The sequence below is a fragment of the Trichosurus vulpecula genome, chromosome 1 (genome assembly GCF_011100635.1).
Source record: "Trichosurus vulpecula isolate mTriVul1 chromosome 1, mTriVul1.pri, whole genome shotgun sequence".
Taxonomy (NCBI): Eukaryota; Metazoa; Chordata; class Mammalia; order Diprotodontia; family Phalangeridae; genus Trichosurus; species Trichosurus vulpecula.
Window position 1 is genome coordinate 214,865,454 of NC_050573.1, and position 14,030 is coordinate 214,879,483.

Genomic DNA, 14,030 nt, shown 5'->3' on the forward strand with positions numbered 1-14,030 from the left:
CACACATACACACACACACACACACACACACAAACACACATCTCACAGTATAAATGGAAAAGTTGTTGGGCCCAGAGTTAAACAGGAAGAGGAGAGTGGACAGGATTGCCTTTAGGATACCGTAAAGCTCTTTAGTTCTTCCAAACTTATCCCAGAAACAAAGGCCCATCTTTTCAATGTCAATATTTTATAGGTATTAAATAGTTGTGAGTCTTAGACTGCAACAATTTTCAAGGTATTAAAAATGAATATCACACAAAGTGCAATGGAAAGGTGCATTTTGGGTATAACCAGGCTGCAACAAATTAAAGTTCTGGAACTTTGAAAAACTAGAGTATAATATGTCATCAGGGAAATGTAGGAGCAAAAAGATGGGTTGGTCACATGGTAAGAGTGAGGGGACAACAGGTGTACAGTCTGAGGGCTTCTGTGGTATTTTCACAATGTCACTACAGATAGATAAGTCATTCATTAAGTGCTAGTGGTGTGCCAGGCACTGGGCTAAGTGCTGGGGATTCAAAGACAAACAAAAGTCCCTTCCTTCAAGGAGCTTACATTGTAGAGATGAAGACAAGAGATAAAGAGGTGCTGGAGAGGAGTAGCAGAGAGAAGGAGGCAGGAAGGTGGTATAGTGGATATAGTATTAGCCCTGAAGTCATGAGGACCCGAGCTCAAATATGACCTCAGACACTCACTAGCTGTGTGACCCATGGCAAGTCACTTAACCCAGCTTGCTGCAGTTTCCTCATCTGTAAAATGAACTGGAGAAAGAAATGGCAAATCACCCCAGTATGTTGCCTGAGAAAACTCTAAATGGGGTCACAAAGAGTTGGACACTATTGAACAAGTGTAAAGGAGAAGGAACTATAAGAATTATAAGAGTCTTGGTTTCTGATAGAGAAGAAAGCAAGGAGTACTGCTTCCTGTTAGAACTGGTGAACTTCTGGGAGGATAATAAAAAGAGTTTCACAGGATGATCATGCATGGATAGTTTGTGATCTGTAAATTTGCATCATCATGGGGGGGGTGGGACATTCAAATTGATTAGACCGTAGATCCAGTTGAGTATAATTAAAGAAAATAAACATTATGAGGGAAGTAAAGCCTACTCAATGATGTATAAAGACATTATTTAAAAAGTCTTAACTCATTATGTCAAAATTCACTTACATTCGCAGTGGAGACTACTCATATATGGCCTTGCCTGTTTTTCAGGAATACACAGTGGATGTGTTAATATACTGAAATTTTAAAAATATCTATGAAATAAAAATATAATATTTTTCAGAAGAAAGAAGAAGACAGGCCTCGATTTTCTATACCTCTCCCTCTTTTCTCTCTGGGCCTTCACTGCTCCAGTGGTTTCCAGAAGAGTGCAAATAAAATCAAATATTCACTTCAAAGGAAGGCTAAAATATTAATGGTACTTAACAATGAAGATGAACAGGTTGAAGGGCACTTTTAATAAATAAGCCGTTAGGGATACACTTATAAAATTCCCGGTTGTCACAGGGTACCAACTCAGTTCTTCGTGCCTTTCCACATCTCTTTGGACAAAGAGATATCCCTCTTAGCAAAGCGCCTATCTACTTAAATACACCAAAGCAGCTCAAAGCGTTTTAGTGTAATTAAACCGACTGGTGAACGACAAATGCAGTCAGGTTTAGTTGGAAGTCTGCACAGCTGGGCACACAGGCTGTTCTGTCTTATCCCATATTCTCTCAGCTCTTCACCCATGACAGACTTCCGCCGCCCAACACCCAGCCTAGACCAGTATCCAGACTACAAGCTCCTCCCCTCCCAGCGCCAGGGGAGGGGCGGAGAAAGAGGGGCACGAGGAGAACAGTGGAGCATGCGTAGAGGAAGTGTTCCACGCATGCTCAGAAGCTGGGGCAGCTTCCTGAGGCGGTTAACGGCGGCGTTGCTCACACCTTCACTCTGCTCTTCCGCGCAGTGACAGCTGAGCTTCCCTTTCCGGCAGCTGCTGCGGAGGCGGCGGTGGCCTTTCCTCCCGGTTTCGTTGCCTCTTCTTCCTTCAGCCGCCGCCTTCTACTCATCTGCAGTGGTGACTATGGGAGCTGGAAGCGCTCGGCATCTCCTGCTCCTCTGTGCCGCAGGTAAGTGCGGACGCTGGTGTGCAGGGAGGCTTCGGGGCGGCGAGGGGACGGAGGACGGGGCTCGCCCTCGCCCTAGGCCAGCTGCCGGGAGCGTGGGACTTGGGGTAGGAGGTGGGGGAGGGACGGAGGCGGTGGTGAAATATGGGGGAGGGGAGTAGTAGGAGAAGCGCGTGCGCGCGCCCTGAAAGCCGGGTTGCCATCCGGGGCGGGGGAGGGAGTAGGCTGGAGGGTGATTGCGCTACCAGACATCCCACGGGTCTCCTTCCCTCTTCTAGCCTAGGCCCCGGTTGTAGCGCACCCCTTTAGTCACCCGAATGAAGCTAGGTGCCTTCTGAGCCCACCTGCCCATTATCCTTGCCGGAGGTGCAGCCTCCAGAGAGAGCCCTTGTGGTGTAATGGGAAGAGCCCTGAAGTACCCACTTTTAAATCTGGGAGTTGTGATTTTGGGTATGTCACTTCATCACTCAGCCCGTGTTTCTCCCTCTGTAAGATAAAGGAGTTGTATTGAGTGTTCCGTAATCACTCAGCTTTGCAGACCCCTACTGCGCACCTCCCATGCTTTGCATGTGGTAAGTGCTTAATAAATGTATTGAATTCCGGGGCTACATCCTATGAAAAGATGAGGTCTCTTCATTTGGTTTAACATGGAGGAAAAGGAGTAGAAGGAATGAAGCTTCAGGTGGATCAGAATCCCATGAGAATCAGGGCAGTAAACAATCTGCCAACTTGAAGCAAATCCCCACCTTAGCTTCTTAAATGTTTTGGATAGGGACAGTCAGGAATATATCTAAATTTGTATAAAATTAGATATTGTGGAGGAAAAGTGGCAGCATGCATCAGTGAGTTGACTTGGACTTCCGGTATAGTGATTCCATAAATCTGGACTTTGGTTTTTTTGGGTACCTCAAATTATTTTCTTCTATCAAAAGAGGGGGAGATGTGAGTGTAAGTAGTATGAAGGGCATTAGTAGCTTGGTGGTCAGAGAGAAGCCAGAAGAAAAATTGTGTGGTAGAGAACAGCAGATTGTACATTTTGGGGAAGAGGAACAAATGCAGTGTACAGTGTCTTAAAAATATTTGTTAAATGAAATGAACTCACTCTCTGTATTTTGGTTGTATACTTCAGTGAATTAAGATTTCTGCTCTTTGTGGGTAATGAAACTTTTTGGCAAAGGATATTACTTTGCCTTAAAATACAAAGCCAGTATATGTATATTGTATTCTTCTTCTGTTTTTCAGTTGCTGTACTTGGTCAGACTTTGGATGCAGATGTTGTAGAAGAGTTAGATGAATCGTGAGTATATGGATATATGGATATTTTTTATATGTATATATACATACACACACACACACACACACACGATTTAAAAATATTACGTGTTACTTCCTAACATTACGTGTTAGTACTATAGATACGTTTAGTTGGAAACTAAACTAGGCAAACTCACAAAGCACATATGCTAGAATACAGGTGCTTTTGGGAGGTAGGCATCATTGAGTCAATAATCATTAATTAAGTGCTTACTCTGTGCTAAGTCCGGGGGTACAAAGAAAAGCAAAAGACAGTTCTGCCTTCTAGGATCTCACAATTTAATATGCAAGTTATTCCAGAGGAGGTTGGCAAAAAAATTAATTTTCTTAGTATTTCAAACATAAAGGTGGACAAAACATAACTCTTATGTAAATTGTAGAAAGATTGCATAATAAATTTGTTAAATGGTGATTTATTGAAAAATTATTCCATTCTTTAAAAGTAGACATTGACTATTCAAGTACATGTAGTTCTCAAATTACCACCCTTTTTGGAGCTCATACTAAATTTTCTCCTAAAAATAGTGTTATCGACTGTAGGATCACAAAATCCTATTTAACTTCTAGTATAACTTAAGTATACTATTATTGCTGCTATGACTACTAACCTCTGGGCCCTGTATTACAGAAAGAGAAAGAAGTTTTTTCTTTCCTTCCTAGATGCAGGAACAGTACTAGATACATTTTAAGAAAATATCCCAGTTATCTTCTTATGTTCTTTTATGCTACCCTAATCCCTGCAGCCCCTAACTTAGTTCTAGTCCATCCTCTAATAATACATTAATAATATGTGCTTTCACTTAAATTAGCTAAATCTGAAGTTACTTCTTTCTCTTCCTAACCACACTCCAGACATTCTTTTAGTTTAGATTTTTGACATGAAGCAATCAGATTTGACTAGTTATGTAGCATATTAGAGTGCTACAGCCAGAGAGTCTGTTTCAATTCTGGTTCTGATACACCTTGATTTTAGGCAAGTCATTAATGATCTCTGGGCTTCAGTTTCATCACCATAAAATGAGGGAATTGAACTAGATTATTTCTAAGGACCCTTCCATCTCTAAAGCTATGATCCTAGAATGATATTGGAAATAATAGGGAGGTACTGTAGTTTATTGAATAAGGTAATGACACAGCCAGTCAGTCAACAAGTATTTATTAAGCACCTTCTACGTGCCAGTCACTATGTTCAACGTTAGGGATACAAATTAAACAAAAGACAGTTTTGGTTCTCTAGGAGCTCAGAGTCTAATGGAGACAACATGAAGCAACTATGTCAAAATAAAATATATACAGGATGAATTAGAGTTAATCAACAAAAAGAAGCCACTAGCATTAAGGAGGATCAGTAGAGACTTTTTGAAGAAAGTGATATTTTAGCTGGAACTTGAAAGAAACCAGAAGAGCCAGGCCATGGAGAAGAGGAGAGAGAGAATTCCAGGGACAAAGGAAATTCTGGGAGTCTGGAAATTGGAGTATCTTGCATGAAGAACGTGAAGGAGGGCAGTGTCACTGGAGCACAGAATATGTGTTGGAAAAGTAGGAGGTTCCCTATTTGGTAAATGGTCAAAGGATATGAACAGGCAATTTTCGGAGGAAGAAATTAAAGATATCTATAGGCATATGAAAAAATGCTCTAAATCGCTGTTGATTAGAGAAATGCAAATCAAAACAACTCTTAGGTACCACATTTCACCTGTCAGATTGGCTAACATGACAAAACAGGAAAATCATAAATGCTGGAGAGGATGTGGGAAAATTGGAACACTAATGCATTGCTGGTGGAGATGTGAACTGATCCAACTCTTCCGGAGAGCAACTTGAAACTTTGCCCAAAGGGCTATACAAATGTGCATACCCTTTGACCCAGCAATACCACTTTTAGGGCTGTATTCCAAAGAAATCATATAAGTGGGAAAAGGACCTGTATGTTCAAAAGTATGTATAGCAGCTCTTTTTGTGGTGGCAAAGAATTGGAAATCAAGGGGATGCCCATCCATTGGGGAATGGCTAAACAAGTTGTGGTATATGAATGTAATGGAATACTGTTTTGCTATAAGAAATGAGGAGCAGATGGACTTCATTATAACCTGGAAAGACATATATGATCTGATGCTGAGTGAGGGGAGCAGAACTAGGAGAATTATTATACATTACACGATTATAGACACAGGGTGTCTCTGATGACTAACTTTGATAGACATGGCTCTTCTCAGCAATGCAAGGTTCTAAGACAACTCCAAAAGACTCATGATGGAAAATGCGATTCACATCCAGAGAAAGAATTATAGAGTCTGAGTGCAGATTGAAGAAAACTATTTGCTCTCTCTCTTTTTTGTTTGTTTTTGTTTCTTCTTTCTCCTGGTTCATTCCATTGGTTATAGTTCTTTACAACTTGACTATTGTGAAAATGTTTAGTGTGAAGGTATGTGTAGAAGCTATTGCATGCCCTCCTGGGTGGGGAGAGGGGAGGAGAAGGAGGAGGAGAAAATTTGAAACTTAAAAACTTGAGGAACTGAATGTTGTAAACTGAAACTAAAAATTAATTAAAAATTTCAAAAAAAAGGAAAAAGAAAAGGTAGGAAGAAGTTAAGTTCTGTCCAATAGAAAGTTTTCTATTTGATTTTGGAGGTGTTTGGGAGCCCCCTGGAGTTCACTGAGTTTACATCCTTTCATAGGATGTACCCCAGGATTCAATGCAATACATTTATTAAGACCTGTACTTTAGGAAGACCACTTTGATTGTTGAGGGGAGAGTGGACTAAAATGGGGAGAAACCTGAGACAGGACCAACTGGAAAATTATTGCACTGTTCCAGATGTGAGGTGGTAAGGGTCTGCACCAGTTTTGTGACAGTGTCAGAGGACTTCTAGGTGAAGATGTCCAGAAGCTTAGCTTGTGATACGGACGTGGGAGTTAAGAGAGACATGAGATCTGAGTATGAAGATCTGATAGTTATCTACATAAAGATGATAATTGATTCCACAATGAAGAAGATATCATCAAAAGAAAAAATGTGGGGAGAGAAGAGGTAAGAGCCTCTGATAGAATCTTTGGACACATCTCCGATTTCCTCTCATTTGTTTCTTAGTTCTTTGTAGTCCATATTTCAAAAATACTTATTGCTCCACTGAAAATCCCAAGTTACCAATGATCTCTTAGTTGTCTAATCCAGGACTTCTTAAACTTTTCCCATACGTGACCCCTTCAGTGCTTCTTAAACTTGGTTTCCCTCCTACCTGTCTGACAACTGCTTTTCAGTCTCTGGATCTTCATTCATATCAACCTCATTACTTTGGATGTTCACTAAGGCCAAGGCTCAGTCCTAGGCATTCTTTTCCTTCTATACTATACTTTCTTACTTGATGACCTTATCATCTCCCAAGGGATTAATTACTTCTATGCATAAATGTGGATATTGCTTCAGTTTTCCTCATTTATAATATGATAGAGTTGGACTCCATGACCTCTTAGCCACCTTCTAAACTTATGATCCTATGTTGCATTTAAACATAATTGGCATAATTTTATTAGATATTCTGATGTTACTAGTTTGTTTTTTTTTTCCTTTTTCCAAACTACAGTTAGGAATTTTTATGGTTAAAAATGTTTTTTAGAGTATCCTATCTTGACATATAAAGAGATTAATATTTTATATTTTTTCCTTGATTACCTAAAAATAGATTTACTTTACTATCTATAAGTGGCCTGTAGGTCAACTGGAACAAATTTTTAAAATGAAAGGAGATACAATTCATGTTGATGTGAGTGATGGACAATCAGTGTGTTTGTGATGGAAATTAAGTTTGGTTTCATGTCAACAGTAAGGAAGAATGACTGTTAGTGTCGTCATCTTGTTTTTCCTGCTTTAGGAAAAAAAAATGAAACATTTCTCTTAAAAGTCAGATTTCCCATCTTCTTTAAAGCCACTCTGGTGAATAATATATTTGAAGGTTAAATTTTGCTTTCATAGCAAGTCTTTTGCTGTTTTTACTTCTGTTTTTACGTATCTTAAAAAATGGTGTTAGAGATAAGGCTCTTTCAGGGTCTTGAAAAACATTTTACTGTCACTTTGCTGATATGATTATAGTAGGTTTTATTGACCAATCCTGTAAAAATTAATGTTTTTACAAGTCCTAATTTAAGTCAGTCTGTTTAATAAAGATGTCTTTTTGATGAGGTATTTTTGTCCAGTAACTCCTTGATAAGTCCCCGTTTATTCTTAAAAGAACTTTATATGCACACACAGTTTCAAAGTATTACTTTACTTCAGTTAATGAAAGTATTACTTTACATTACTTCGTTAATGAAATAAATGCATTCAGTAATGGCATTTATTTAACACAAATTTGGCTATTTAAGATATGTTTAGTATAAGAGGCATAGTGATAACTTCCAGGACTTCAAAAAAAAGGAAATTAATATAATTTTAAACCCCATTATTCCTTATTGAAAATTAGGACATTTGCCCTTCTCTGGTATTGTAGAATTTCTATAGTTCAGTTACAGTAGCTCTGCAGTTGTATTTGCTATTATCCTTTCCCTTTCATAGGTTAATGACAGTGACCTGAGAGTTTTATCTGCCCTATCTATTTCTTCTCTTCACCTGTAAAGTTTCCACCCCACTTAAGGGCCTCTTGCATGGACTATTGCAATAGCCTCCCTGCCTGCAATTTCTCCCCTCATGGTTCCGTCATCTACACCAATATAAAATTGACATTTCTCTTCTTCATACATTCTACATTTTAGCCAGCTTTTTCTCATCTACATCATTCTACCTCTTACCTCTGTACCTTTGTCCAAGTGGTCCTCCATATCTGGAATATACCAGCTTCTCACTTTGGCATCTTGGAATCCTTAGCTGACTTCCAAGTACAAGTCAGGTGCTATATCCTGCACTGGATTTTTCCTGATATTTCTAGTTAATAGCATTTTCTTCTCTTAAAATTACTTTGTATTACTTGTGTACGTGTTGAACCCTCTTCTTCTCCCTGCTCCCCCCAAACATATAAGGTCCCTGAGTATATGGACTGCTTCATTTGTGTTTTTGTATACCTGTGCCTAACACAGTACCTTGTCACAGGCTTGTTGAATTGACTTGAATTAAATTTGACTAGTCAAGGGCATACTTCTTTTACTTTCTCCCTCCTTATCTTGGATTTTGACTTCCTATGAGCCATTTTTATTGTGTCCTTTCTCACCAAAAAAGTCATTAGCTAGATGGTGTACTGGATAGAGCTTGAGAAGACATGAAACCAATTCAAATCCAGCCTTAGAAACTTAATTGGCTGACCCTGGGCAAGTCACTTAATTGCTATCTTTCTCAGTTTACTCATCTGTAAAACAGGAATAAAAATAATTGCATCTACCTCCTACGGTTGTGGTGAGGATCAAATGAGGTCATATTTATAAAGTGCTTATTACTATATGGCTTAAAATATTTTTATTGTCCTTAGCTTTCTTTGACAGCATTATTTACTTTTCAGTTTTGACATTTCTGACACTATTTGGGGAAGAATGTGGGGGGGCTTGCCAGGCTTTTGCATTCATCATTTCCTTCTCATATTTCAATCTTTTACAATTCTTAAACATTTTATTGGTATCTCGTGTTTTTATTTTAGATTGATTTTCAAATACTTCCCTCCCCTTCCTCTACACAGTAAGCCATCTCTTATAAAAATGATTTTAAAAAAAGAGAACAAGGTAGTTCATCAAAATCAACTAACACATTGATTCTATATGGCAGTATATACAGTAGTAGAATATTGATTCCCCATCTATAGAGTTCTAAGTTTTTAATGAAAGGTAGATAGAATTTTCTAGGGGCCAAGTTTGGCCATTATAATTACAAGGCATTCAGTTTTGTTTTGTTCTTTGTAGTTATATTTGGTTCTAAGTAGTTTACATTTCCCTAATTTCTTTTTTGAAACATTTTTACTGATTTCTTTTGCCTTTTGCATCTTCATTTCCAAATTTAGCCTTCATCTCTCCCTTACCCAGAGACCATTCCTTATGGCAAACAAGAGAGAAAATAAAGCAGTTTAGCAGAGCTAATCAACAATCAGCTGAGTTTGAAAGTAGTTGCAATACTCATAACTATAATTCCTCATGACTGCAAAAAAAGGCGAAAAGGTACATTTTTCATCTCCTCAGGGCCAAGTTATCACATTAAAATTTCACTTCTTTAAGTTTTGATTTCTTTTTGTATATACACACGACAATGTAAAACATTTTGCAAATTGTAAACTTACATAAATTCTAGCTGTTAGTAGAGTTGTTTTCTGGATTCTGCATATGTACATGTGCATCAGTTCATGTGTGACACAGCATGAGTTCGTGATACAGTAATAATTCCATTACATTTCTGTACAACAGTTTGTATAGCCATTACGTGGCTGATGTTCGTCTACTTTCCAGTTCTTTGCAACTACAAAAAGTGTTGTTATATAGCAAGTATTTTGGTATATATGAAACTTCTATTTTTGTCTTTGACATCCTTGATGTGTATGCCTGGCAATGGGATCCTTGGACCAAAGACTGTGGGCATCTTATTCATTCTCTTTTTTTTTTTTTAATTTTAATTAGATTTTTTATTTTTAGTTTACAACACTTAGTTCTACATGTTCTCGAGTTTCAGATTTTCTTCCCTTCCCGCCCCTCCCCCCAAAACAGCATGCAGTCCTCTATAAATTCTACATAAACCTTCGCATTAAACTTATTTACACAATAGTCAAGTTGCAAAGAAGAATTATGACCAATGGAATGAGTCACGAGAGAGAAGAAACAAAACCAAAAAAGAAGAGGAAAAAAAAAGAGAGCAAATAGTTTGCCTCAGTCTCCATTCAGACTCCACAGTTCTTTCTCTGGATGTAGCCAGCTTTCTCCATCGTGAGTCCTTTGGAGCTATCTTTGAGCCTTCTATTGCTGAGGAGAGCCAGGTCTATCAAGTTAGTCATCACAGAATCAGTATGTCTGTGGTTGCATACAATGTTCCTCTGGTTCTTCTCCTCTCACTCAGTATCATATCATGTAGGTCTTTCCAGGTTATTATGAAGTCTGTAACTTGCCCATTTCTCACAGCACAATAGTGTTCCATTACATTCATATACCACAACTTGTTCAGCCATTCCCCAATTGATGGGCATCCCCTTGATTTCCAATTCTTTGCCACCACAAAGAGAACTGCTATAAATATTTTTGTATATGCAGGTCCTTTTCCCACTTGTGTGATCTCTTTGGGATATAGCCCTAGGAATGGTATTGCTGGGTCAAAGGGTATGCACATTTTTATAGCCCTTCGGGCATAGTTCCAAATTCCTCTCCAGAATGGCTGGATCTGTTTACAACTCTACCAACAATGTAACAATATTCCAATTTTCCCACATAGTCTCCAGCATTTATCATTTTCCTGTTTTGTCATGTTAGCCAATATGACAGGAGAGATGTGGTACCTAAGAGTTGTTTTGATTTGCATTTCTCTAATCAATAGTGATTTAGAACATTTTTTTGTATGCCTATAGATATCTTTAATTTCTTCGTCTGAAAGCTGCCCGTTCATATCCTTTGACCATTTCTCAATTGGGGAATGGCTTTTATTCCTATAAATTTGGCTCAGTTCCCTGTATATTTTAGATGTAAGGCCTTTACCAGAGACATTGGTTGTAAAGATTTTCTCCCAATTTTCTGCTTTCCTCCTAACCTTTGTTGCATTGACTTTGTTTATACAAAAACTTTTCTTTTTCTGTCTCTTCCTCCTGGGTTTCATGGGTAATATAAAGAAATGCTAAGGATTTATTTTATACTCAATTTTACTGACTGTTTATGTTGATTATTTTTGTTGATTCTCTTGGGCTCTCTAAAAGAGCCCATCATATTGCCAGCATATGAAATGAATTTTGCTTCCTCTTTGCTTCTTTCCCTCATTTTTTCCTTAATTTTTGGTATAGCTGGCATCACTTTAACTATATCAAATAATAATAGTGGAGACATAAGGTATCCTTGCTTTACCCAGTATCTAAGCTTCCCGAATTTCTCCATTGCAAATAATATGAGATGGAATGTTATGGATGGGGAACAGGGAGAAGGCCAGTTTATATGGATCAGATTGGAAAGGGGAGTAATGTCCAATAGGCCTGGAAAAATAGGTTGGGGTCATGATTTAATAGAGTTTAAACATAATCACAGGTGTTTATATTTTATCCTAGAGACAATAGGAAGCCATACATTTTGGTTCTGTAGAGAAGTCAAAAGTCACATCTGTGCTTGAGGAAAATTACTGGCAAAAGCACATAGAATGTAATGTAGTGATAAGAGATTTGATGCACGGAGACTAATTAGGAGCCTAATAACAATAATCTAGGCATTACAGGATCAAGGCCTACAGTTAGTGGGTAGCTGTATAAGTAGAGAGGAGGGGTCAGATGTGAAAGATGTAATGGTAGAAGTGGCAAGATTTGACAACTGATTGGTTGTGTGAGGTGATGGAGAGTGAGGAGCTGAGGATAATTATAATGGACCTGGCAAGATGGTGGTGACTTTTATAAAAACTGGAAGTTTTAGAAGGTAAGTTTTAGGGGGATGTTTGGCGTTTAAGACATCTCAGGGACTTCAGGTTAGAAATATTTAGCAGGCTCTTGGTGATAGAGGACTGAAGCTTTGGGGAGAGACTGGGGCTAGATATGTAGATCTAAGAGTCTTTTGCATAGAGGTGATAGTTAAACTGCTGGGTGCTGATGAAGTTACTGAAAGAATATATAGAGAGAAAAGAGGCCCCAGGACAGAACCTTGAGGAACACCTATAGTTGAGGGGCGTAATATGGATAAAGAATCAGCAAAGATTAAGAATGGGTCATACAGTAAACTGAAGTGAACCAGGAGAGTAATGTCACAAAAACCAGAGGGGAAAGAGTATTCAGGAAAAAAAGTTACTCAGCGCTCTCGTATGCTGTGGTTTGTCCTTCATTCTCAAAGAAGACCATGACATCAGGGAGATGATGACATGACTTACAATGACTAATTTGAGTGAGGGAGGGCTGTGCAAAGTCACCAGCCTCATTTTCTCCTCTAGAGCCATCTGAGTCCAGTGGCCAGATATCAATCTGGACTACTGGAGATGGCCCAGGATGCAGTGGCAGATCTTGGCCCTTTTAAGCTAAGGTCTTTCCAGGTTCTTACTTTGAGTGAGGCCCAGTCAGTGAATAGGCCTCTTTAAGCAGTGAGTCATGGGATGGCCCCTTTAATTAAAAAAAAAAATCGAACTGGAAGGGGAAGACCCTTAGGGTTGCTGGCCAAAAGAAAAACAGTCACTATATGTATTCATTTGAAGCCAGGAGGGCCCTAAAACTAAAAGTAAGTGTTGCTTGGGCAGGAACCTATTGTTGTCCAATCTGTGAGATCCAGAGTGAATTGGGTTTAAGGCTTGGTCTTTGAGAAAGAAAGCTAGCCAGTAAACAGTCAACTAGGTAGCTTTTGGCCATGAAAATTTCCCTTCCTTTGGGCAGAGCACCCTCTGCTAAGGAGAGAGGAGGGGAGGGGCTGGGCCCAGCTGGAACTCTCCAGCTGGGTCCCCATTCAGGCAACTCAGACTACTCATGGGTTATGATTCGTCCATCTTTTCTCAAAAAGGACATGACATCAGGGAGATGATGACATGATTTGCAATTGACTGATTTGAGTGAGGGAAGGCTGTGCAAAGTCACCAGCCTCACTTTCTCCTACAGAGCCATCTGGGTCCAGTGGCCAGAAATCAATCTGGAAGACTGGAGATGGCCCAGGATGCAATGGGGAGACCTTAGCCCTTTTAAGCTAAGGACTTTCCAGGTTCTTACTTTAGGTGAGGTAATGCCCATTCAGTGAATAGGCCTCTTTTCAGCAGTCAAGGGATGACCTTTAATAAATAACCCTTTAATTAAAAAAAATGTATATATTAAACTGGGAGGAATATACCACCATATACAGCAACTATGTAGAGAAGGATTAGAGCTGAGAAAAGAAAATCCAATTTAACAATTAAGAGATCATTCTTAAATTTGGAGAGAGCAGTTTCAATTGTAATATTAAGTTAAAATCCAATTTGCAAGTGGAGTGAAAGGAAAGGAATTAGAGATATAACAAATGCAGACAGCTTTTTCTAGCAGTTGTGCTGGGAAAAGAAAGGAAGACATGGGACAGTAACTTAAAGGTTTGGTAAGATCTGCCATGATAGGTAGGGTTTATAAGGGTGAGAGAAGCCTAATATCTGAAGTCAATAAGGAAGAAGCTACATGATGCAGAGAGGTTTGAAGATTCAAGAGAAGGGAATGATTGAGTATACATTCTAATAGGCAAGATGGGAGAGGATAGGATCCAGGTGTACATATGGAGGATTTGTTCATTGCAAGAAGAGATGCCTTATTGTCACAGATTAGATTAGGAGGTGATACCAAGGGGTTTTGTGGCAAAGAGAATGGGAGAAGGTGGAGGTCACATTGAATGGCTTCAGTTTTTTCAGTAAAGTAAAAGATAAGGTTGCCAGTTGAGAGAGAAGTGAAGAGGGTGTTGGGAGTGGAGAGAAAAGAGAATGTTTGGAATACCTTCTGTAGGGAGCGAGATAGGTATCAATTA

General features: G+C 38.9%; 1 protein-coding gene across 2 annotated transcripts in view; it reads left to right on the forward strand.

Moving 5' to 3' along the window:
• Positions 1-1,858: 1,858 nt before the first annotated feature.
• TMX3 (thioredoxin related transmembrane protein 3) overlaps positions 1,859-14,030 on the forward strand; it is an 87,098-nt gene continuing 74,926 nt past the window's right edge. The window contains exons 1-2 of one of the 2 annotated variants that reach the window (XM_036734956.1): positions 1,859-2,117; positions 3,357-3,411. In XM_036734956.1, coding sequence (XP_036590851.1) covers positions 2,072-2,117; positions 3,357-3,411 — 101 coding nt within the window. In that variant the 5' untranslated portion in view covers positions 1,859-2,071. Of the gene's footprint in view, positions 2,118-3,356; positions 3,412-14,030 lie in introns of those variants that run through there. The other variant, XM_036734960.1, reaches the window with a different exon arrangement.